The 23,199-nt window shown below is 39.7% G+C and overlaps 1 protein-coding gene across 10 annotated transcripts in view; it reads left to right on the plus strand.

The window, feature by feature from the left end:
- The window catches only part of TCF12 (transcription factor 12), a 270,092-nt gene that overhangs the window by 243,432 nt on the left and 3,461 nt on the right, over positions 1-23,199 (plus strand). For 4 of the 10 annotated variants that reach the window (XM_077470134.1, XM_077470137.1, XM_077470140.1 and 1 more), the window contains 7 exons: positions 8,455-8,528; positions 9,459-9,530; positions 11,256-11,450; positions 17,278-17,392; positions 18,715-18,883; positions 19,480-19,712; positions 21,821-21,987. In XM_077470134.1, coding sequence (XP_077326260.1) covers positions 8,455-8,528; positions 9,459-9,530; positions 11,256-11,450; positions 17,278-17,392; positions 18,715-18,883; positions 19,480-19,712; positions 21,821-21,975 — 1,013 coding nt within the window. In that variant the 3' untranslated portion in view covers positions 21,976-21,987. The remainder of the gene's footprint in view (positions 1-8,454; positions 8,529-9,458; positions 9,531-11,255; positions 11,451-17,277; positions 17,393-18,714; positions 18,884-19,479; positions 19,713-21,820; positions 21,988-23,199) is intronic. The other 6 variants (XM_077470138.1, XM_077470142.1, XM_077470136.1 and 3 more) reach the window with 5 other exon arrangements.

A 23,199-nucleotide genomic window follows, 5' to 3' on the forward strand; every position in this document is an offset into this window, starting at 1 on the left:
AAAAAAAAGTTTTGTAGTTTATAGTAAATGTTCACACTTAGTTTAGATGAAATAATATAAAATTATTGGTTGTAGTGAAGTGTGGTTGATTCCGTCCACAACCTGTTCCTGCACCTACCCACACAGATGCTCTGGATGTGTGCAGGTGCCATTAATACCAATGGCATACCGCACATACTTGAAATCGCACCTGCACTGGAAACTGCACTGCACTGCAGTTCCCATGTGGGCTGCAAATTCTGAAATGCTGCAGGGACCTTTTGCCTGCATTTCAGGAGGCACATCAGCCCATTCAAATGAATAGGCTGCGGTGCCCATGCAATAGGATATGTGTGAACCTAGGCTTAGGCTGGATTCACATCCTAGTATTTTGTAGCACATGAACAAATGTGCCTTGTTCAGATTCCTTTTATTGTACACAAACACTTATAATACCCACGCGTTTGGTAAACTATGAGGTTGCGTCAAATAGTAAAAATGTGATGTCTCAGAACAGGGTGCTCTAATGAAACACTACAGTCTCCAAGATTTTTCATATGTTTTGCGCACACACTCAACTGCTACAGCAGCCAGGAATGGGTGTAAACAGTGCAAGCCCACCGTCAGCTTTCAGATTAAAGTGATCCACTGGATTGCTTCCATGGGCCCCAGAACGTGCAATCCCCCTTCTCTCCATCATGTTCTCCAGGCTCCACTATCCCACCTTCTTCATGACCCAAATGGCAGGTGTTGGGTGGAGGGGAGGGTGACCAGGGAATATCTTAAAGCTGATCACCCTTAGCTAGAAAAAACCTGGAGGGGGTAATATATGAATTTCTCCCGACTGCTGTGTCCAAATAAACAACTAAAGAAATGTGATCTATACTCCGTTTCAGTGGAGGGCAGAAAAACATCAAACTTCTAATAGACACCTAATGTGTCAATTAAAAAGAACCTTTCACTCAAAATGCTATTTTATAGGGGGCTTGTCAGTCTCCTATGACACGGCAATAAGGTTAAGTAAAAAAATTTAAAAAAATAAATAAAAAGGCACAAAGTTAATGACACTGAAGCACTTTAAACCCACGCCCCTACATACACGCTATCACAAATACAAACGTAAAAATGTAATCGTGTTACATGATACCTGTTGCTGCACATGACAGTGCGAGCAATAACTGTTGGGCCATCATTTTTGGCTAACTCTAAGCTGATGACCTTTAAGAGCTTTTAACGTGTTGCGTATGGACAACTTTATATACCTAAGTTTGTGCATGACAGATTTATGTCTCTTGCATTCATATGTCCTTGCATGCAAAAACTTGATCAATAAATAGCTGGGGTGGGTTGGAAGTGATCTTTTCCCTGTGATAGTAAAGGACAACAGTTAAAAGTAACAAAGTAAAGAAGGAAGGGGTTCCCTACTGCAGAAAGTTGGCAGAAAAGTGTAATCATTTTTCTGCCACCACTGTAACTGTTTGCAGAGCAAAGGCTAAAAATAACTTGCAACTATGATTTTGATTTAGAGACGTTCACCCAGCTGCAGTCACTAGTGGAGAATGATTCAGGCAGCTGGAAAAACCTCCCGATCACTGACAATTTACTCAAATGCTGAACTCACGTTTAGCAGTCTCCTTAGTCCTCAGTGAACCTAGAAACGCACGGCTTTGAGAACTTCCTGGTCAAACGCTTTAGACAACCAGCAGAATTGAGCGGCTTTTGCCACTACCTGGGCTTATTGTCTCGTAGGGATATTATAGCCCCCCTTAATATAGTTAAATTGAAAAAAAAGTGTGGAAAAATATAGGCTATTCTCCCAAAAGCACCTTAAGTGCTTTAAAGGTTTTTTTTTTTTTTTTTTTTACAATTTGAATAACGTTCTTGTAAAAATCACTTGACGTACAAAAGCAATAATACTACCAGTTCTGTAGCTACTACCTCTTGCTGTATCATATGAAATCCCCCTTCGTTAGAGATGTGTAGGTGAGATACTCTCCATTGCCTTTTATTTTCTTATCGTGGTCTCTGCAAAACGTTATTCTAATGTAAACCTTTCAACAGCTTACATTAGAATTGCCGTCTGCTCATGGGTACACATAGCCCCGCCTCCTGACCTGCGTCTGTGATAGAATGCATCCCAGCATTGGACCGGTATTCTGTCCATCACAGGTGCAGGTCAGGAAGCTGTGTGTAATCGCAAGCAGACAGCAATTGTAATGAAAGCTGTTATAGTGGGCTATAACCGCGCTCTGTGATCCGGCGGCTCTCCTCTTCCTTTGCACTCTTTTCCCGGGGTGATCACTGGGAGAGCGGCTCCCTGCCGGCAGTGCTCGCCCCCATCTACCAGGCAGCCCTCGTTTTCCACCTGCAAAATGCGAGTAGGTGGGTGGGAAATTTGAGTGCTGATAACAGTATATTTAAAGCTACTCAAATCAGTTCTAGTTTTGATAAAGGTAGAGATCATTGGCATTTCCATGTAGATAGTGTGAGCACCACTTTGAGTTAAAGCAAAGCTCCAGGCCCCTTCAGAGAAAAATTAAAGTCCGCAGCTACAAATACTGTAGCTGCTGACTTTTAATATTAGGACACTTGTCCACGAATTCAGTGGTGTCTTGACCTTAGCTAGTCTTACAATCGGCTCTCAGGTGCTGCCGCCGCCATCTCAGCTAAGGGAAACAGATGGTTGCACATGCACAAATCAGGGGATGGAGGAGAGGGCAGAACTTCCAGATGAGTTTGCCACAGCAAAGTCAGCCCGAAGTTGGAGCAGGTACCTGTCAAAACCAGGTACCCACTAACCCCGAAAGGTGCCAAATGTGGCAGCAAAGGGGGAGGAGGCAAATAAGCGGAGCTTGCCCTTATGGGTGCAACCCTGCTTTAACCTGTTGCTGCCCATGTAAAACGCATAGGTGTGGCAGCAAAGAGGGAGGGCTTTAATGCCCATACACTGCACATATGCATACATGAACGGCAGAGGTTACTGTGCTGAGAGCACACTCCCAGCACAGTGACCAAGCTGTCAGACAGGTCCTGATCTCTGGTATTGTTTGGGATTCGGCAGGACTGGCATCTGATCACATGACCACGGAGAAAGCCAATCAGTGGTCATGTGATTGAGCAGACCTTCTCAACCCCCAGACATAATAGCCTAGTTATAAGGGACGCTGGAGCTGAGCAGGAAGGGGTTCATTGAAGTTCACTGGATGCTGTTTGTAGCATAGATTTAAAATTTGCCTGTTTTAGATGACAAGGTCAGGCAAGACAAACATTTAAAAAATTTAAAAATATATTTCCTCATAGTAAATTTTCATAAAATAGTGGTTACGTATTTTATTTTAAACGTTACCTTTTTAATGGGAAAAAATGACATCCCAGTACCTGTGCCTGAAGATTACCACTCAAAAGTGGAACTTGCGCTCATTGTACTCTCTCCCCCCTCAGGTGCCACATTTGGCACCTGAGGGGGGGGAAGGATACCTGTCTTTCACAGGTATCCTGTTCCCACTTCTGGGAGCTTCAGCCGCTGATAGACGTCACCCAGGCTCCAGCTGCCGGGCCAGTGCGATAGAGGAGCGGAGCCTTGCGAATGCTTTGTAGGATTCCCGGCCTGAAGCCTTAAGGCTTCACTGCCCGGTTCCTTTACTCGCAATGGAGGCGGCATGCACCGACAGCTGATGGAAACATCAGCTGCGGTGCCGACATTGCTGGACTCCAGGACAGGTAAGGCCCCTTTCGCACATGCGGACGATATGTCCGTATTTCATCCCTATGGGATAGCGGGTGTCTGCGGATGAACATCCGCAGACACCCGATATCGTGCGCCTCCGCTACTGTCCGATTCTGCAGACGGAGGAAAATCCTATTTTTCTATCCGTCTGCAGTGCGGATCAGATGAACACGGACAGACGGTCCCTGCTCGCCCGATCCCCATAGAGGAGAGCGGAGAGCTGACAGGTCGGTCCCTGCACAGTGTGCGGAGACCGCCCTGTCCGCCGCCGGCTCAGCGGGGACAACGGAGCGATCCCCGCTGAGCGAGCGGATCATCACGGGGCGGATCATTACTGATCCGCCCCGTGTGAATGGGCCCTACGTTTCCGATTAATAAGTCAGCAGCTGCAGTATGTGCAGCTGCTGGCTTTTCATTTTTGCAGCAGTGGACGGACCTCTGCTTTAAAGAGGATCTTCAGGCTGTATGGAAAAAATAAAGTCAGCAACTACAAATGCTGGAGCTGCTGTCTTTTAGTAAAAGAACACTTACCTGTCCAAGGATCCAGTGCCATCCTCACTGGTTGGTTCTTCACCTGTCTTTGGGCCCTCGGCACCAACATGTTTACTAAGTGAAGCCGGCCATGACTCTTTGCAGCTTCACAGCTGGCTTCCCACTGTGAATGCGCAAGCCGTGCTGTGCTTTGTGAGTGGTCCTGCAGCAAAGGGATGGGGGGGGGGGGGCTGGCGATCCGAGCAGAGGTGGGAGTGGGTACCTGTCAAAATCCGGCACTGGCTCCTCAAAAAACAAAAAAGAACAAAAGTAATAGAGCGGAATGGGTAGGGGACAGAAAAACACAACTTCCCTTTCTGGGTGAAGTTACGCAAGCGAGGATTGTACATTGTTTTTTTAGCCCAACTTTAGCCCTTTCCTTTTCTGCATATTATTATAAGCTGGTTAAATCCATGTTTCCTTAATTATTAATAACTTCAGACGCTGTGCTAAATAGTTGCAAGTATGATGGTTATCTGATGTATGAATAATGAACTGTGGGTGACTGTCTACTCCCGCACTCCCACTTCAGCTGTCTAGTAAAATGTGAACAGCTGTTCTGCTCAGACCAACATTAAAAGCCCTGTGATTTTATTATTCATATTTTTTTTAAATATACAGTGATACAGTAGTATTACCATTTTTTTTAACAGCTTAAAAATAATATAGAAAAGATCCCTGTCTGGATGTTATGGGAACTTATACTGTTGTTTTAGCATTACAATATAAAGTACATCCATCTGATTACATTTTTTTTATTTGATGTATCATAGTGTGGTCAGAAATGATAAACATCCTGCTTTTTGTTAATTGGATGGTTATCTTTAAAGTAAATAGGATTTTTTGGCCCAAGTGGATTCATTTACAGTAAATACACCAGTACATACTTGGCAGTCTTTCAATTCAGATCTTTAAACTCTGCGTTATATGCGTTTTTTTTAACATTATTAAGCACACAGTGCTTCAAACATACAGCTTCGCTGTTTTGTTTAAACAGAGTTTCCTTTGTTTTTCTATTGTTTTCTCCAGCACTTTTAATGTAAATTTTGTTTTATTCCACCAATGTATAATGCTCACTTCGTCCTGCCTACCTGTTTCCAGGCTGATTAGTGTTCATAAAACAGCCCTGTTCTACCCTGGTGGGTATTTTACAAAGTAAGCCGGTTGACAGCAAAACGCGGTGAGGAAAACACGCTTTCTGTGCGTATTTTTCCGCACCACATTCAAACACCTGGCCCTTGTGACGTGCATGCAGGTGCCAATGTAATGTTAACACCCAAACACAGGTTGCAAAAGCAGTGCATTAGCGGGCACCAAATCACATAATGCTGCAGTACCGTGCAATTTGTTGTGGTGCATTTTTTAAAAGCATTCGCACTACTTTTTCTGCATTCAGTGCAATTTCAGCATATTCAAATATGTTGTCTAAATCACTCTGTACAGAAATTGCACATGAACGAGGCACGCAGTCCTGTGTGAACTGGCCCTTAAGTTCACACTGATGTGGGTTAAAAATCTTCTGAATTCAGCTGAACTTGCATGATTTCAAACTGGCAATACAATCCAACTTGGGGGGGCTTAATAGGTGGGTCAATTTGACAGACATCAGCGTGGGTTCATGCACAGATGTCTATTCAAATTGCCCCAAAGGTGCCAAAAGTAGTACAGGAACTACTTTTGGGAATCGGTGCGGCGCCACAAAGATTCGGACAATGCCATTGCCGGCAATAGCCACCGATTTGGCATGTCATATCGGCCCAATGTGAACGTTTGTAGAGAAAACACTGCACAGTCGTTGAAAACAAAATTAGGCATTTATAGTGTCTGTAAAAAGTATTCATTTTATAAAACTGCTTTAGGTTTCATGTAATTAGCAATGATGTGGCAACAGAGTAAAAGAAAATTCACACATTTGTAGTCTGTTTAAAATGGGAACAAATCCTGGTTCTGAAGAAGTTACACTTGGTATTAAGGCTGCTTTCACACTGGGGCGGTATTCAGGCGTTACAGCGCTAAAAATAGCGCCTGTGTAGCGCCTGAAAAAAACCGGCCCCTTTAACACCAGTGTGAAAGCCGGAGGGCTTTCACACTGGAGCGATGCGCTGGCAGGTCGGTGAAAAAAGTCCTGCTAGCCGCATCTTTGGAGCGGTGAAGGAGCGGTGTATTCACCGCTCCTATACCGCTCCTACCCATTGAAATCAATGGGACACCGCGGCAATACCGCTGGCAAAGCGCTGCTGCAGCGGTGCTTTCCGGGCGGGTTTAACCCTTTTTCGGCCGCTAGCGGGGGTTGAAACCACCCCCCTAGCGCCCGCAGACCGCCGCTAAAACGACGGTATAGCGCTGCTAAAAATAGCGGCGCTTTACCGCCGACGCCGCTCCCGCTGCAGTGTGAAAGCAGCCTAAGATGAAGTTCTCTGACTTTCTGTGAAAGAAAAAACATTTTGACCTTTTGAAACATTGGGGGTGGATCTCCAATGGTCGACTTTTTGTTTGTTAGTCCCTCCTGAGTGATTTATTGATTGATTGAGGAAGATTCACCTGATGTGGTAAATGAAAACTTGTGCCGCGTAGATCTTTGTGAGTGATGAGTAGCAGCAGCTGCTAAAACAAGCTCTGCCAAACTGAGCTTCTGTATCAACACATCTAATGAGGAAGAGAGTGGCTGCCCTTCGTACAGTTACATGAAGGAATGGATTCTCTTTCTAGTATCTAAAGAAAGAAGCACAGAATTCATCTGTACAAATTTGTAACAGTCTTTCCAGCATAGATACTTCATTCTTAACAAACTGTAACCACCCAGCGTTTGTGGAATCTGACATGTTGCCTTTTCTCTAAATGCTGCTCACTGCTGTTTTGTCTTTGTGCATTGCTTTCATTGGAAACGATATTCATTCGTGAAATAACCAGCAACGAATTTGTAATAAACTTATCCCTGCTTTCCCAGACACAGTTGTGATTGAAGAAACGTACCCATAGGCCTTTTCTTTGATGTGCTTTTTTCAGTGTTCAGTGGCATATCAATAATTTATTAATGTTGTTGCTGCATTATTCAGTGGGTGAGGTTATATGGAAAGTGACGCGTGAGCAAATAAATCATTTATGTCTTGTTCATCACGGGGAGGAGACCACATCGAACTGATAAACGGGTGTCACTTTTTTATAGGCCGTTTGATATTGTTCATCCATGACCGTCATTGGACCTGCACACAATTATATTGCAGTGTATTTAATAAAACCTGTGCTTTGTTGTACAAATTAGAGGGATTATTCTCAATGGGGATATATGGCAATGTAAACTCCTTCTGCTTGCTAAAGTGAGTATTTTTTTTTCTGAATGGGGTACCCTTTCATAGAGGTGACCACAAACCTAATAATCATTTAGTTAGTGCTCTCAGACTTAACGTGATACACACTATCAGTTTTTCCCCCATTCAACCCAGTGAGTTTTTCTGTACTAACTATCTGATGTTAGTACAGCAATAAAACACCCCCCCGCCAGAACAACACCATTTAGCACTCACAGCCATTGACTGAGAGCGCTGATCGGATACTGATTGGCAGATGTTTTTCTAGCATACCCCTTCAACATAAGCTGGACAGGCTGCCATACACACCTGCCTGAATGGTGGCCAGTTTCTGTTGCATCGGCTGATATTCAGCCTGTGTGTGCCAGGCTTTAGGCCAAGGATCCTCAAACTACGGCTCTCCAGCTGTTGCGGAACTACTTATCCCACGAGGCATTGTAAAAAATCTGAAATTCACAGACATGAACTAGGCATGATGGGAATTGTAGTTCCTGAACAACTGGAGGGCCATAGTTTGAAGACCCCTGCTTTAGGCTGGCCATATAGGATAGATTTTTTCCATGTGGGCTCTGAGGAATTTTTCCTACCCCTGCCATGTCCTAATTTTCTGCATACTATACTCTGGAGGAATGGTCACTCTTTGACTGCTTAGGCATGCTTTTCCTTGCCCGGTTGTTAACCTGCACTTAACTTGAATATTAAAAAATACACTCAAACTGGTGTTGGTCAGGATATTCCCTCACTTTTAAGATTTAATAAATAGCCAAAAGTAAGCATATAACGAACAAGGCCACTTGTGTGTTTTTTTTTTCCCCTACAAATGTATGCAATCAACATCTTTTAAAAAGTCAATGCATGTTTTATCATTGTAGCTTTTTAGTTATAGACCTTTGTCCTATTATTTGCTAGGTGCCAACCAGTGGTCTAGACAAGGAGGGCAAACGCCGTCATCTCCAAGCTATGAAAATTCCCTCCACTCCCTGGTAAGTGGGTTTGTATTGTTGTTTTATGGAAAGTGTGCTTTTAAAGTTCTTACATTTTTCATAGCTGTCCGTTTCTTTATGAAGTCAGCCGTATGATGTTACAGATAAATTCTTTGCTAGCAAGTGGTCTGGTTTGAATGAACAATATAAAACATATAGGGTGTGTCTTTCACCATCTGTTCCCTAGTCGTCAAGCCTCTGTTTAAGAGACAGCTGCTGCTAAATTACTGTTATGGGAGGCTAGTATCCTCCTATAAACCCAAAGCTCGTTTTCAGCACTAATGTGTAGTGAAAAGGGTATAGTTCATGAAATGATGCAAGTTGTTTTGTTGAACCTAAAACCAAAGCGTCAAACTTTTTTTTTTTCTTCTGACTTGCCATATGCAAGGAAACTGCTTCACTGGGCTTGAATGAAGTATAGTTATCTCCACTACTCTTCCCAGCCATAAAGGCATTCACATCTCTCTGTCACCTGTGTTTGCTTTCACACATTTTAGCTTTGTTGTCAAAAGCTTGTTCACTTAACCCATTCCACTTAATTACTTCCACTTTATAACTCCGCTATTAATCCCATGTAATATAATTAACATGGTATTGGTAATAATTTAGTTAGCCTGAATACTCATGATTTAATTTTTTTTTTTAAATCGTATAATTTGAACCTATACCACCAAAATGACTGGAAAAGATGAAAAAAATGCAAAGCATTCATCATTACTGTAATAGGTTATAAAAGTCAAAGATTAAATGATTTCTTTTCACTTCCTGTCTTGTACTGACTGTCTGTAGGCTCATGTATTTCTTAACAATTGGACCCCTGCATTAATGCGACTAACATTTCAAGCACACACGCGCATCAGCCTTTCCTCTTCTTCCCTTTAATTTATCTTAACCTTTGCTGTGCTTCTTGTTCTGTCTTGACTTTGCCAGAAAAATCGGGTTGAACAGCAACTCCACGAGCATTTGCAAGATGCTATGTCATTCTTAAAGGATGTCTGTGAGGTAGTAGTATTTCTCTTTAGCTGGTGCAATTTGTTTTGTGTTTGTTTTTAATGCCGCTTTATCCTGATTTTCCTTCCCTAAACCTTGCTTTGCTTGACACAAATGCCCCTGTATGTTTTTTTTTTTTTTTTTTTTTTTTTTTTTTTATCGGTTTGTAAATAAGTAATCCGATTTCAGAAAGCTATTGTGCTGTTTTATTACATTTTAAAATCCTAAGCTCAATAAGCAATTTATTTCAAATTTTGAAACTAAAAAGAATAGAAATTACAAGATTAATTGATCTTTTTTGAGATACTTATAAATGTGTTTAAATGTGTCTGGCTGCTAAATGTGATCTTATTACTTGTTAAGTGTCGGGTGCCAATATGCAGATGAAATTAAAGAGCGTTCATTTTAGAAGTTTGCACGTAATGGGCCACCGCCATATCTTCAATTGTCTAGTTGTCACATTTGTGAATTAATGCAACTCTTGTATGACTTCTATTGCCCCTGGCTTGGTCTGTGCATTCACCCCCATCTCTTTGATTTAGGTATTTTGGATTGCCAAATCTGTTGAGCATCAGTTCACATGCAGCTAAAGTATTCATTTATGGGCTGCTTCAGAGTTTCGACAAATGTTTTAATCCTGTAAATAAACACCACAAGTTAATAGAGGAAAAAGCCAATTAGATTATCATTCCTTTACTTTTCTCAAGTTGTCATATATCTGTAAATTGCTGTTTAGCCACACAAATATCAATCTTTACTAACATTTAAATTGGCAACCCCCACTTGCCTAACAATTTCTAAATATGTCTATAGCTCTCCTGTTGCCCGCATACAGTGGAAGTGGTTAGTTTTCTGTTCTTGTTGCCTTCACTCCATTAAAGGGAAACAAACATATTTTTATATTTTATTTAGATATTATTTATTTAGATATTATTGCGGTGCTTATCCTGAAGTAATTTTAGCATGGCTTTCATATTTTTACAAGTTTAAACTTTATATTTTATTTAGATTGTCAGATTAGCAAGTAGAGAAGAGCTCACTGCATTTACCCTCTCTCTGTTAGAAACTTTTTAGACCTTATATCTGGTATAAAGCATGTGCATGCTTTTCAGTGAGTTGTCTGATTTATAAATATGCATTATGAGAATGAACAGTAAAGCCCAACCATTGTGCAGCGCTGCAATGAAGAAGCTTGGGCCCACTTCACAACTGTGTGGTGCTTTTTACATGTGTTTTTCATGCATTACCACTGAACTCCCATCTGTCATGTGTAAGAGAGGATTTTGTTTAATGCCCCACACCTAAAACACCCACCCACGGGGCCTTGCTCTCAATATTCAATGAACTAATATGATTGTGCTCCTATGTATAATTAGAAGAACCTTTACACAAGAATATGATTTGCATTACACTGCTCTTTATTTTTTCTACAGAAACTTTATTTAAAAAAAAATAATGATTAAATACATTTTCACATGTTCTAAACAAAAACCATAACGTGTTTGCACATCTCAAACACACAAATCACCACGGTACAGCATCTTCTATTTGTAATTAAAAAAAAAAGTGTAAAGATCATACATTACAATACTGTAATTACTGGCACTTTAATATTCCATATGTTGCTGAATTAACACTGTTATTTGAAGGCTTGAGCTGGTGCACAACCTACAATTAAAACCTTGATAAAGATGTTGGACTTTAGACAGTAAAATAACTGATTTTGTTTCATGACAGCAGTCTCGAATGGAAGATCGTTTGGATAGGCTTGATGACGCTATACATGTACTGCGGAACCATGCAGTAGGACCTTCCACAAGCATGCCCGCTGATATCCACAGCTTACTGGGCGCAGCACACAATGGACCCATTGTAAGCCTGACATCTAACTATGGAACAGCTGGACTTGTACCAAACAGACAGACCTCAATGGTAAGTGCATCTCACTGGTATTTCACATTGTGTTTTATTTGTACTGTTATTTTAACAGCATGTTGTGTGGACTGGTAAATGATCAGTGTTATGGAAATCCTAGCAGGCAGGAGTTAAATAAAATGTATTATTAGACTGCATTATAATATTTTGGACAGACTAACGAGATTAAGTAAGGACGCCTGCTACTCATTTCAGATTTGAGGTACAACATTTAGGAAGAGAAATGAAAAAAAAACTGAATAGCTTGCATACTCTGACCTTGTCAGTGGCCCATAAAATCCTGCTGTGCCATGTGCCGAAAGCAGACACTTTCTGCAGAGTATATTTTAGCTTATACATGCATTTTTTCCAGATGTGTAATAATTGGCAGAACATTTTTTCTCCTTGAAATACTGTGCAGGGAGAGTGAATAGGAAAAGCAGTCAAGAGGGACTGAATTTCAAGCGTTCTGGTCTGGAAAAGCTGTTTATTGTAAATTGGAACTAGACTTCAATAGCAGATGCTGGCAGAATGCAGCTTGAATGTGAATGTTTTTTGAGCAGGCCTAAAATTTTATTTTTTTCCCCCCCAGTTCAACCCCACAAAAATGAATAGAGACCGAACACAGCTGTAGTGGAAGTAACACTGGAAAGGAAACAATTTCTAGAGTAATCCCTAAGCAGGGTAAAATTATTTATTCCATCTTTTTTAAAGCATGGGAACTATTAAGGAAAATAGGGTAAAAGAATAATTTTCAGTCCTAGCATGCTTATTTTTAATTATTTTGTAATGCAGCATTTTTAAAACAAGTAACGACGAATAAATTAACCTTTAAAAAAAATAATAATAAATTACAGAAAACAAGGCTTACAAGCTGTAATTGTCTTAATGCATAGTCCTGTTCGAGGATGCGCCGTTACAATGACAGTAACTCAAGAGACTCCTATACCAATTTTTGAGGGCTGTTGTCTTTAGTAATGCATTCTTTTTTCATAAAATGAAATGCTCTATTTTAAGACACTACCAGAATGTTTAGCTAGTAGGGAATCTTAATCCAGGACCTGTTTATGAAGCAAAAACAGTGTTTTTGTAATGTTAAATTTAATTCCAAAAGGTTTAGTATGTGTATGTTTGTAGTGATGTTCTCTTAATCTCTACATTAGATTGCATTTAGAGGAGAACCCCCCCCCCCCCCCTTATATAATTCATTTAGGAAAACAATCTTATTTAAAGTTAAGTTGTCAGATTTTATTTCAGTTGCTTGTTCTTGCGCAGGATAAGAATCACTTAAAGTGGAAGTTCTAATCTAAGGCTAAACTTACTCCCACTCTAAGCCTATTCTGTCTAACCCTGTAAAGAAAAGATGTTTATACTTAACTATTCTGAAGCCACTGTGGTCTGGGTCCATGATCAGCTGTCAGCAGCGGCTCCAGTATAGAGGAGGGACAGCCGACAATGAATGCCCCATAGTGATCTAGAAATTTTCAGCCATTGTCGTGATCCATCCTCTACACAGACCGCCTCTGAAGAGATCAAATGACCGGACCATAGCGACCTCAGAATAGGTAACATACAGATCTTTTCTTTACAGAGTTAGAATAGGCTTAGAATGGGGGTGGGAGTAGATTTGGACTTAGTCAGATTTTGACTGAACTTTCACTTTTAATTTTAGGATAGTTTTGTAGGCTCAAGAATTGTATTAGTTAAAGAAGAAGTCCAGCCAAAGCTTGTTTTGCTGTACTCCTCCTATGGATCACAGGAGTACAATTCATTTTGCACTCCTGTGACCCATTTTCAGTAGAGACCTGTCTGAAATCCGCTCTCTGCTGACGTCACAGAAATCAGTTCAGGCAAAAATAAAGTCTGGATCCGCCAGGTCCCCCGACTAACACCCATCTCAGCCTCTCAGCGAGCCCCAAAGAGCCTGAGATGGCTGCTCCCGCCCCTCCGTAGCTCAGTGCTTCAGTGAGCAAGGAGGGAGCAGAGAGGAGAGCTGCTGACTGACAGTCTGCAGCTCTCTGCTCGGGGAGCTGTGAGAACAGAGCCATTGGTGATGTTCGATCGCTCTGTTCTCAGTGTAGAGGCGCTGGGGGACCAGTGCTGCATATACCTAGGTAAGTATGAATGGGGGAAATCCCATACTTCTCTTTTTAATACAGGTTGTTGATTTTTGGAACAGATGATTTTTGCTGATTGCCTATATTTCATCTGCCACTTTTTCTGTTAAAGCTCAGAGCTTTCTCGTTGTTTTTCCTTTTGTAGCTAATAGTAGGCAGTTAACATTGTTTGTAGATGGATATTAGATAATCATGGCTACCATTGTAGCTTATGTTCTGTGCCTTGAATATTGCAGGGTATTAAGCTTTTTTCAAAGCATTTAGCTCACATTATTGTTGTTTTTGTAAAGTTACATTAATGACAATGTTGTGCTATACCTGCTGGAAAAGTTTACATCCAGTGCATTTGCCCTGACTGAGCACTGTCAGGAAAAGAATCCTTCAGAATTAACACTTGTCATTTGCTCCCTGGCTCATGTGAAGGAGCTCATTAGACAAGTTCACACATTACAGTTTGGTCATTTGTGCTGGTAGGTTCTTTAAACAAAAAAACTTAAAAAAAAAAAAAAGACCAATGTAGTCCATTAGTTGCAGCCTGGTTTTATTGAGGGTTGAAGTCTCTGTAATTATTGAAATGTAGACAAGTTTGGCTTAAGCAACAGTCCTGAACTCAAACAGCAGACTGTCAGCTGTATGCTAATGAGCCGTACAATTAAAACTCCATCCTATCAGGCCATGCTGAGAAGGCCACTCTGTGGAGACAAAGAACTGTTTGTACACCTGTTGTGTGTGGACATTGCCATCTTAATGGCTTTAACCCTTTGGGTATTGTGCACCTCGGCAAGCATTTGCAAGCGAGATTGACACTAGAGGCGTTGAAAGAGTAGAACAAAGCAGAGGCTCAGCACAAGTTAAAAAGGACAACACTGACTGTGAAAGTTACATTCTTCAGGAAACATGCTAGAAACATTTGCAAATGGAATCGGATTACAGATGGGCTGAAAGGAAGTTGGTGCTAATTTGATTAAGCTTGAATTGCATGCTCCTGGGTGAGATGACGTGATGGGAAGATTAACAATGTAAATATAAATGAACCCCCTAGAAAGGTCATTGGTTTTTAACGTGTTTTTTAAAAAAAATGCTTTTATAAGCTTTTATACTGCTTCTTTAAGATTTTAATTTACTGGTGACACACTTTCTCTTTTTGTGTGCAATTGTATGTAAACAATTATTATTTTACAGCTAGGGTTGCCATCTTAAATGCAAACATGGGCATTGGGGGAATAGAGTACAAATCTAGATTTGACTAGTATTAAAGAAAATGTATAACATTTTTAATGTTCTTAAATATGTTCAAGCCTAAAAAAAATCGAGTTTTATATATTTTTTTGAGATTTATAGTCAGATAAATATGGAATATTATTATTTTATATTGTTTGCTGCTGACCTGAGGCATGCTAGAGACTGCCAACTTCAAGTTTTATAAATAATTTGCTACTATCGTGTGAGTAGTCTGTGAATTAGAATCCCCTGCAGTTTTAGACATCGCTAAAAAATAGCACCTGAAAAAAGCGTCTCCATTCACTCCAGTGTGAAAGCCCTAGGGCTTTCACACTGGAGTTGTGCGCTGGCAGGGCATCAGAAAAAGTCCTGCCAGCAGCTTCTTTGGAGCGGTGAAGGAGCACTGAACTCACCGCTCCTCCACCACTGCTCCCCATTGAAATCAATGGGGCAGCACTGCGATAACCCCTTTTTGGGCTCTAGCAGGGGGTTAAAACCACCCCGCTAGCGGCCGAATAGCGCCGCTAAAATGACAGTAAAGCACAGTTTTACCGCTGACGGCTTGGTGTGAAAGGGGTCTTGCGCACACAGGTAAATTTGTCAAGGAAGGGACGAGACATATGACCTTCCTCTTAACCCATACAAAGCAGAATCGTTTTTTAGCCAATCATAAAAAGAGCAAGGCAGAGTGTTGGGCTTTATAATTGCTTTTTAAACTAAACTTTATGAAAGCGTCTGTTATTGTGTTTGTAGTGTAATGATTGTATATTTAAAAGATTTAAAATGTGCCAGCATTCAAAAAAGGGGTTTAAATTAAGTTTACCTAAAGCTAACTTTTGTTTGAAGAGATATGGTTTAACCTGCAAAACATTGCATGTAGGCTATTCCCCAAAACTTTCAGCCACGTTAAACTTCATTCCAGTTGCATAGGTAGGCCAGACCTTTTTTATTTTATTTATTTATTTTTAACTAAAAATGGGTGGATGGGGGGAATCACTCCTGCAGAGCTATCGATTTGTGTTGCTAGTACACTGATCTCTCCACTGAGCTATTGTGTTCTGACAGGGGGACTGTCCACCTCCCCACCCCCGCCATCAGGACAGATCAGATGCCAATCAGCTGCTGGTTTTCCAGCATGCCTCTTCAATGGAAGCCGGCAAAGTTTCTGTTGAACCAGCCATTACTGGTGGCTATTTGACCCCTGTGTACCAGGCTTAAGGGTAAAAATTAGAAAAAGCAACAGCATTCAAGCAATTTATATGTATGCCACATGTAATACTCACTTTTTGGGCAGGATATAACACTATTGTATAAATATTAGTTATAGTTTTAACCCTAAATGTCTATATCGGTCTGATGTAACTTCTACCTCTAACTGTTTATTAATTTCAGAATTAGCAATACAATGCAAGCCTAACAGGCTAATACTTCTGACTTGAAATATTGTATTGATGGCATACCTACTTGGCAATTCTCATCAGCTACCTTTAAAATATATCCAGTTAAATGGTTTTGGATTGTCTGTAACCTCTGTTTGCAGTGATTATGGCACTTCACAGGTGTACCATTTTCTCTGCCAGTAAAATAATGTCCAAAGAAAACTGTTATGCATTTTCTATTCATTTGAAGCAGAAAAGCTCTAGGTTTCTTGTTAGGGGGTGCAGTTATATCATCTGCATCTACTTTGTTAATCTACTTCTATTATATAAATCTGCTTTTACCAAGTACCTCTTGAGGGTCAACTTATCACAAGTACACTATGGTATGTTTACTACCAGTGCCCTATTATGCTGGATGTTTTCCAAGCAGTTTTCTGTCATTTACTGAAATATTCCATTTTATACAGTATTTGCTCAAACTTCAAAACATTAGTTAAAAATTGCCTTTAACCCATGAACCTGCCTATTACCACTGGTTGGGATCCAGTTTACTGCATGGTGTGATAGTGATAGCTTTATGAATAAGTTACTTGGTGTAGTCCGATAATATGAGCACACTAATCAAATATTATTCTAGTATACAGAATCATTTGTAGAGCACATATTTTGTGAACATTATATTCAGAAACAAAATCCAAAACCAGAAATAGATTGAAAATTGTATCCAGAATCTATCAACCTTTGCCTGTTGTACATTCTGTTAATTTCAAATCACCCTGAATCGGAAAAGCAAAAAAAAAAGATAAGAACTCTAAATTGCCATTAAATGGCTGCGGGAGCTCAGATTGTGTTTGCTGTGGAGATTTGAATACATGTTGATTTTGTAATGTGTTTAATGATGAACAACGTCATTGTGAAGCAACGGAATGTTAAATACTGACTTTTGTATTGTGGCCATTGAAAAGCACAGCTGGATGTTTTGTTTACATCACTCCTCAAAAATGTCTATTTTTGTTAAATATCCTCTGATACTGGTTTGGTTTTTTGCAGGCATGAAGTATTGTGCATATTCTTCAATCACAGGATACTTTCTGCTTTATAATATTTTGTATCTGTTGTCTGTTTTAGTTGGGAAATCAGAGAGAAGATGCAGTGAGCTTAAACAGTGATCATTCAGCTCTGTCCAGCACAGTCTCTGCTGCAAGCACAGAAATAAACCATAAAACCCAAGACAATTATAGAGGTAACATATATACACATAATTATAACCAATCTTAGCACCCACATACCATGAAAAAAGTTCTCATGTTAGGTATTACTACAGCTCCATCTTGGTTGTAATCACTTAATGGCAAACTTACTTAAGAACAACAAATTGTGTTGTAGATAAAGCTCCCCATAAACCCTAAAATACATTGAGACAAAGTATAAGACCCCATTCACACTTGGGGTGAGCATCTTTGGGAGTTTGTATAGGTGTTTTGGGGCATGTTTCAGACTGAGCTTTTTGATTGAAGGCCAATTACTAGACAAGAAAACACACGTTACAAACCTTTTTCAGGCCTTCCTATTGAAGTCTGTTGGGAACAAAACCCACAACTGCCACAAAAGAACCTCGTACTTTTTTGAGCAATGAGCTTCAAGTGACATGATGTGAATGGGGAGCCTTGAATATAATGGCAATCCTAGAGTCGAGCATTGAAGTGCTTCTGGTGAACATTCCAATTGCACAGGTGTGAATGGGGCCTAAAACTTTCACCACTGTACAATGATGTGTATACTGTAATTAGATCATTTTTGGAAGAGATTAGTCTTCATGTGTCCTGTTCATGTGCTTTTTGTATGTCTCTTTTCTGTCTACATTGTGTACAAGTTGAGACTGAGTTGATGCTGATTAGTAGGTTTATTACAGGGATCCTGCACCAAAGAGCACTTGTGTAGAGGAGTCCTATATAGGATTGTTTGCTCTGATACAGCCATTGGTTGTGAGCACTGATCAGCTACTGGTCAGATGCTGGTTCTACAGCATAACCATTAGACGCAAGCCAGTCATGAGACCAGCTTCTGTCAAACAGGCAGCTGTACACATTGTCCGAATGTTGGCCAGTTTCTGCTAAACCAACTGGCTGATATTGGGATCACGTGTTCTCAGCTTAAGGTGGTATGTTTTATGACACACTTGTGTTTCTTTCCTGACATGCAAAATGTGAACATTTATGTTGGCCATACATTATACAGTTTTCTTCCATTTCTGTTAGATTTACCTTCAACTATGTAGTGCAAGGGCCTGCCTGATTGCATACAAATTTAAAGTGTTTAGGTTTGACTTCCTATCATATGGTTTTGGTAAATCTAAAGAAAAATTTTATAAAGTGTAGCCAGCCTTATTCTTCATTAAAGACCAGTATTAAGATACCTTGATCTTGGTTTTTTAAATAAAGTTTGTTGTATTTCATTTGAACTTATGTATGTTTTATTTTTTTGTATGCTTTGCTGCTAGATTACCTACAGCATAACCCACTACAGGATGTTTTACTAATGAGTTTATTTATTTTTTTGTTACAGCATTGCCCGGTGGATTGTCAAGCCAGACTGTATTGTCTTCCCTTATAGAAGTAAAGTCAGAGCATAAAGATAAAGATGAGAATCTTCACGATCATGGCTCGTCAGATGACATGAAATCAGATGATGAAGGATCACAGAGTGACCTGAAAGGTTCTAGAGGGAGGACAAGGTATCTAAAATTGACCTTACTGATGTAGTCTTAATAGCATTTTTGTAACTAAATAACATTAGAATGCTGAAATGAGTACATAGCCAAAATGAGTTAGATTTTTTCACCAAACTGTTTTTAATTAACAAGGGGAGCCTTGTTCTAGCCTGCTCCTTTAAAAGCACACGGACACTTTCTAGGCAGAGAAGTATGTTTCATGGAAGATGAAGATGAATCAAACAGTTTCCCTTGCGGACTTGCAGACAACCATAGATGTGCTTAGTTTGTGAAGAGGAAAGCTTGCACAAGCTGCTGAGGCTCCCAGTAGGGTTATTAAGAAGACTGCCTGACTACAAGGAAACATAATTAATACATTGTAAATTCTATTAAAAATTTAAATTAGCATTCTCTGAAGTCACCATCTGGACTGGTGTAATGTTGCTTTGCGAATGTTATTATTATGTACTCGGCTAGATGGCACAGAGAATGAAATGGTAGCCATCGATTCCTGATTAAAGTCATGTATTTTAACTGCTGTTCAAAATCTGTGTATTACTTTGAAAAAAAAAAAAACATTTTAATTCCCCATAACTATAAATATTTTTCATGTATTCCAGCAGTATTAATGAAGACGAGGATTTAAATCCAGAACAGAAGCTCGAGAGAGAGAGGGAGAGGAGAATGGCAAACAACGCAAGAGAACGTTTGCGTGTTAGAGACATAAACGAAGCCTTTAAAGAGCTTGGGCGCATGTGCCAGTTACATCTAAAGAGTGAAAAACCACAGACAAAACTGCTAATTCTTCATCAGGCTGTAGCCGTTATTCTTAATCTAGAGCAGCAAGTCAGAGGTTAGTCCATTGCTGTTACAACGTAATAAAATATACTTGTGGGGTTTTGTACAACTTTAAGTGCATTGCTGGTTTTGACTTGGAGTGATTTTTTTTTCTTCTTTTTATATTTGTATTGCTTGCACCAAAATTTAGCCGATCCCCGCTGAACTGGCTGAATTTTGATCCATGTAAAGCCAGCTTTACTGACTAAACCGGACAGTTCTCCACCAAATATAATATTCCAAGGGAATATGACCCTCCTGAGCAGGCTGGATAAAAATCTATAATTTTTTTATTTAAATAGGATTTTTTTTTTATTATTTTTTTTTAATCAAATTTATTTTAATAAAATGCCTTTGGAGTAAAAATCTAAAGGTAGTTTTCTATTTAAGATACATTAATAATTTAGTTTATTTAGCATGAAATGAAGCATAGTTATGTAGCAGTATATTCTGCATTATTACAATTTTTGGTAAACTCATTCAATGAATCCAAGCCCTGCAAGTTGAGATAACATGACTGCATTGATGCATTCACACGTTACAGTAACCATGAGATAAAACAAAAATTCTGAAATATTCCTTTATGCCATTGATTTGCAAATCTATGTACACTACAAACTGTAATCAGTTCTGATATTGCTGTTTTACTAACCTGACAGCTTATTCTAAATGGGAAACCTTCATGTTGTTTGCAAATATTAAAGATTCTAACTACCAGCAAGAATAAGTCCTTACATTTAAAAAGTACCTGTCATTTGAGATCCATCAGGGCAGTGCCTGTTAGTGGGCATCCACTCATCCGCCTCCACATCCCTCACCTAGTTGTGTCACTGCCCCATCACCAGCCTTCCCATTAAAGTGAATAAGACTGTTGGTAAATCAACAACGGGTCAGAGGAAGAGCCACTGCAGGACAGAGATGACAGTTGCCCTTTAAGGGCACTTTCACACTGAGTCATGGGGGTGTCTGCGGTAAAGTGTCGTTAGTTTTAGCTATCATTTTAGAGGCGCTTTTAACCCCGCTAGCGGCCAAAGGGTTGATTTCTTAAAAAGCGCTGCAAAGATGTTGTTGCAGGACTTTTTTTGCACGCCCCGTAAGTGCACCGCTCCTGTGTGAAAGCACTCAGGCTTTCACACTGGAGTGACAGTAGTGGCACTTGTAAAGTGCCTCAGTGTGAAAGTAGCCTTAAAATTATGATTTTAAATCAAGCCTTTTTACTAGTGATTTAAATAAACTTGATAAAATAAAATCCACCCTGCTCCCGAGTCAATCAACAGGCTGTGTAATCTGATCTCTTCTGCCGTCGAGGTAAAAAAAAAAAAAGAAAAGGCACAAGCTGCAGCTTTAACTTTAGAATTATCAATCGCTTGCTACATTCAGTAAATATTCATATGTAATATTTCATATTTACATGTAAAGTGTACATGTGTGTATAAATATATATAAAGCTGTGTATCAAACTTTAGTAAGTTAGGCCTTTAGTTCAACCCCTTTTTTATTATTCCTTTACACTAGATGTGTTAAACTGTCATTCCGAATCAAAACATGAACGATGTAAACATAAAAATGGAAAGATAAGTTCACATTTCTGAACATGTTACACCCATATTTAGGTTTTAAGATATAACATGTTCAGTGTGAGACCCCTCTCCCCCCGACCCCCCCCCCCCTTCTTGTGACAGCAAGCTGGGGATCTTCTCTGCACACTATTCAAAGAGAGCGCAGCTGTGCAGGCGTCCATTCACATGACCGTGTCATTTATTGACCGATCCCTGTGAATCAATGAACTACAAGTAACGACAGCCTTTACGGCTCTACGTAGTTCACTGAGCTTCTTGTCATTTACTAACTGACTGCCCATATCAGGGGTACAGGCAGACAGCTACATGGACAGTCTGCAGGACCGTGGCGTTACACCCAATGCTTTGCAGATTTCTAACAAAAACAAATTATAAATGCACATTTTTTTACCTGCAAAAAATAATAATAATAATCTGTGTTATTTTCAGTTTTTTGCTTTAAGAGTCTGTTTATTGAATTTGAATCAATTTGAGTTATATTGTATATTCTGTGTTTTCTAAATGACAATTAGTAAAAGTTTATGTAATATGTTCTTTATTACAGAGAGGAACCTCAATCCCAAAGCAGCCTGCCTTAAAAGAAGGGAAGAAGAAAAAGTTTCTGCCGTATCGGCAGAACCCCCAAATACACATCCGGGAGCACATCCGGGAGCACATCCTGGACTTACTGATACTACCAACCCTATGGGTCATATGTAAACCATCAGCCAGGTAAGCAATGCAATGGATGCTTAGTACAGTGTGTCAGCTTTTGTTTTGGTTTGTTTGAACTCTGTAATTGCTGAGAGAAACTTAACGATTCCTGGTGTCCCCGACACACGTTTAAAAATGATGATTTTAGCTTTAGAACACTTTATTAAAAAGACTTGTATAGGAGCAAAAAGATGTGCACAATGGGTGAGTTGGATACTTTTGGGGCTTGCAAAGTGGCATAGAGAAATACTTTTTGCTTTATATATATATATTATATATATATATATATATATATATATATATATATATATATATATATACTTTTATTTTTTTTTTTTTTTACCTACCACAGCTTAATGCAGTATATTGGTGTGAGCAGAACCACTTGCAAACCATGTGTTTTGCTAGTAATGAAAATACAGCTAAATGTGTGACTTCTCATCTAATGTAAATTAACAGCTTAACAGACATTGCAACCAACCTAAAATGAAATATTTTGTTATAAAAATAATACAGCTGTAAAGAAAGTGGGGGAGATGGTTTATCCTGGGACTCTGCTGCATCATTAATAGGCTCCGCAAAGTTGCTGGGTGAACTGACTTTCTGTCCTGATTGTTGTCTAAACTGCATAACCTCAGTGAAGTGCAGGTGTTTTTTTTGTGTCTTCAAGTGGCTCTGTTAGTCTTAAAATTGTTCTCAATAGAGCTCCCTTGGATCATAGGCTGTATATACGCCAACAGCATTTGCCAAAGTTTAAAGTCATCCCTGCTTTCATTTAACCGTCAAATGCCAGAATAACTTTGGGCAGCAGCGGCTCTGCCAATTGACAGTGGAGTGGCAGGGAGTCTGACTAAATACCAGGTAGGGTTAGGGCTTAATCTTGACCTGAGAAATAGTCAAGCACTTGTGTACAGCTAAGGTCTTTGATCCAAGATCGTTTGATTTGAAAGCTAACAGGTAGAAATGTTTTACACCAGTTCAGATTCACTTTAAACTGATAAAAATGATAGGTCCATTATACTCTTATATCATGCACCCCAAAATACAAATAGAATTTTTATTTTGAAAGGCTTTTTTTTTTTAAATGCTAATAAAAAATAAAAAAAGCCTTTGCTTCTGACCCTTTCGTGTGGAGTGAATAATGACACCTTGCCTCACCACTGCCTCCTGGGAAAGCTAGGTGCTCAAAATCTTGCCAGCATTCACTCCAACTTAGTATTAAGATGATGT

Source organism: Lithobates pipiens, unplaced genomic scaffold (genome assembly GCF_037356315.1).
Source record: "Lithobates pipiens isolate NorthernLeopardFrog02 unplaced genomic scaffold, aLitPip1_a1.2 Scaffold_8, whole genome shotgun sequence".
NCBI lineage: Eukaryota > Metazoa > Chordata > Amphibia > Anura > Ranidae > Lithobates > Lithobates pipiens.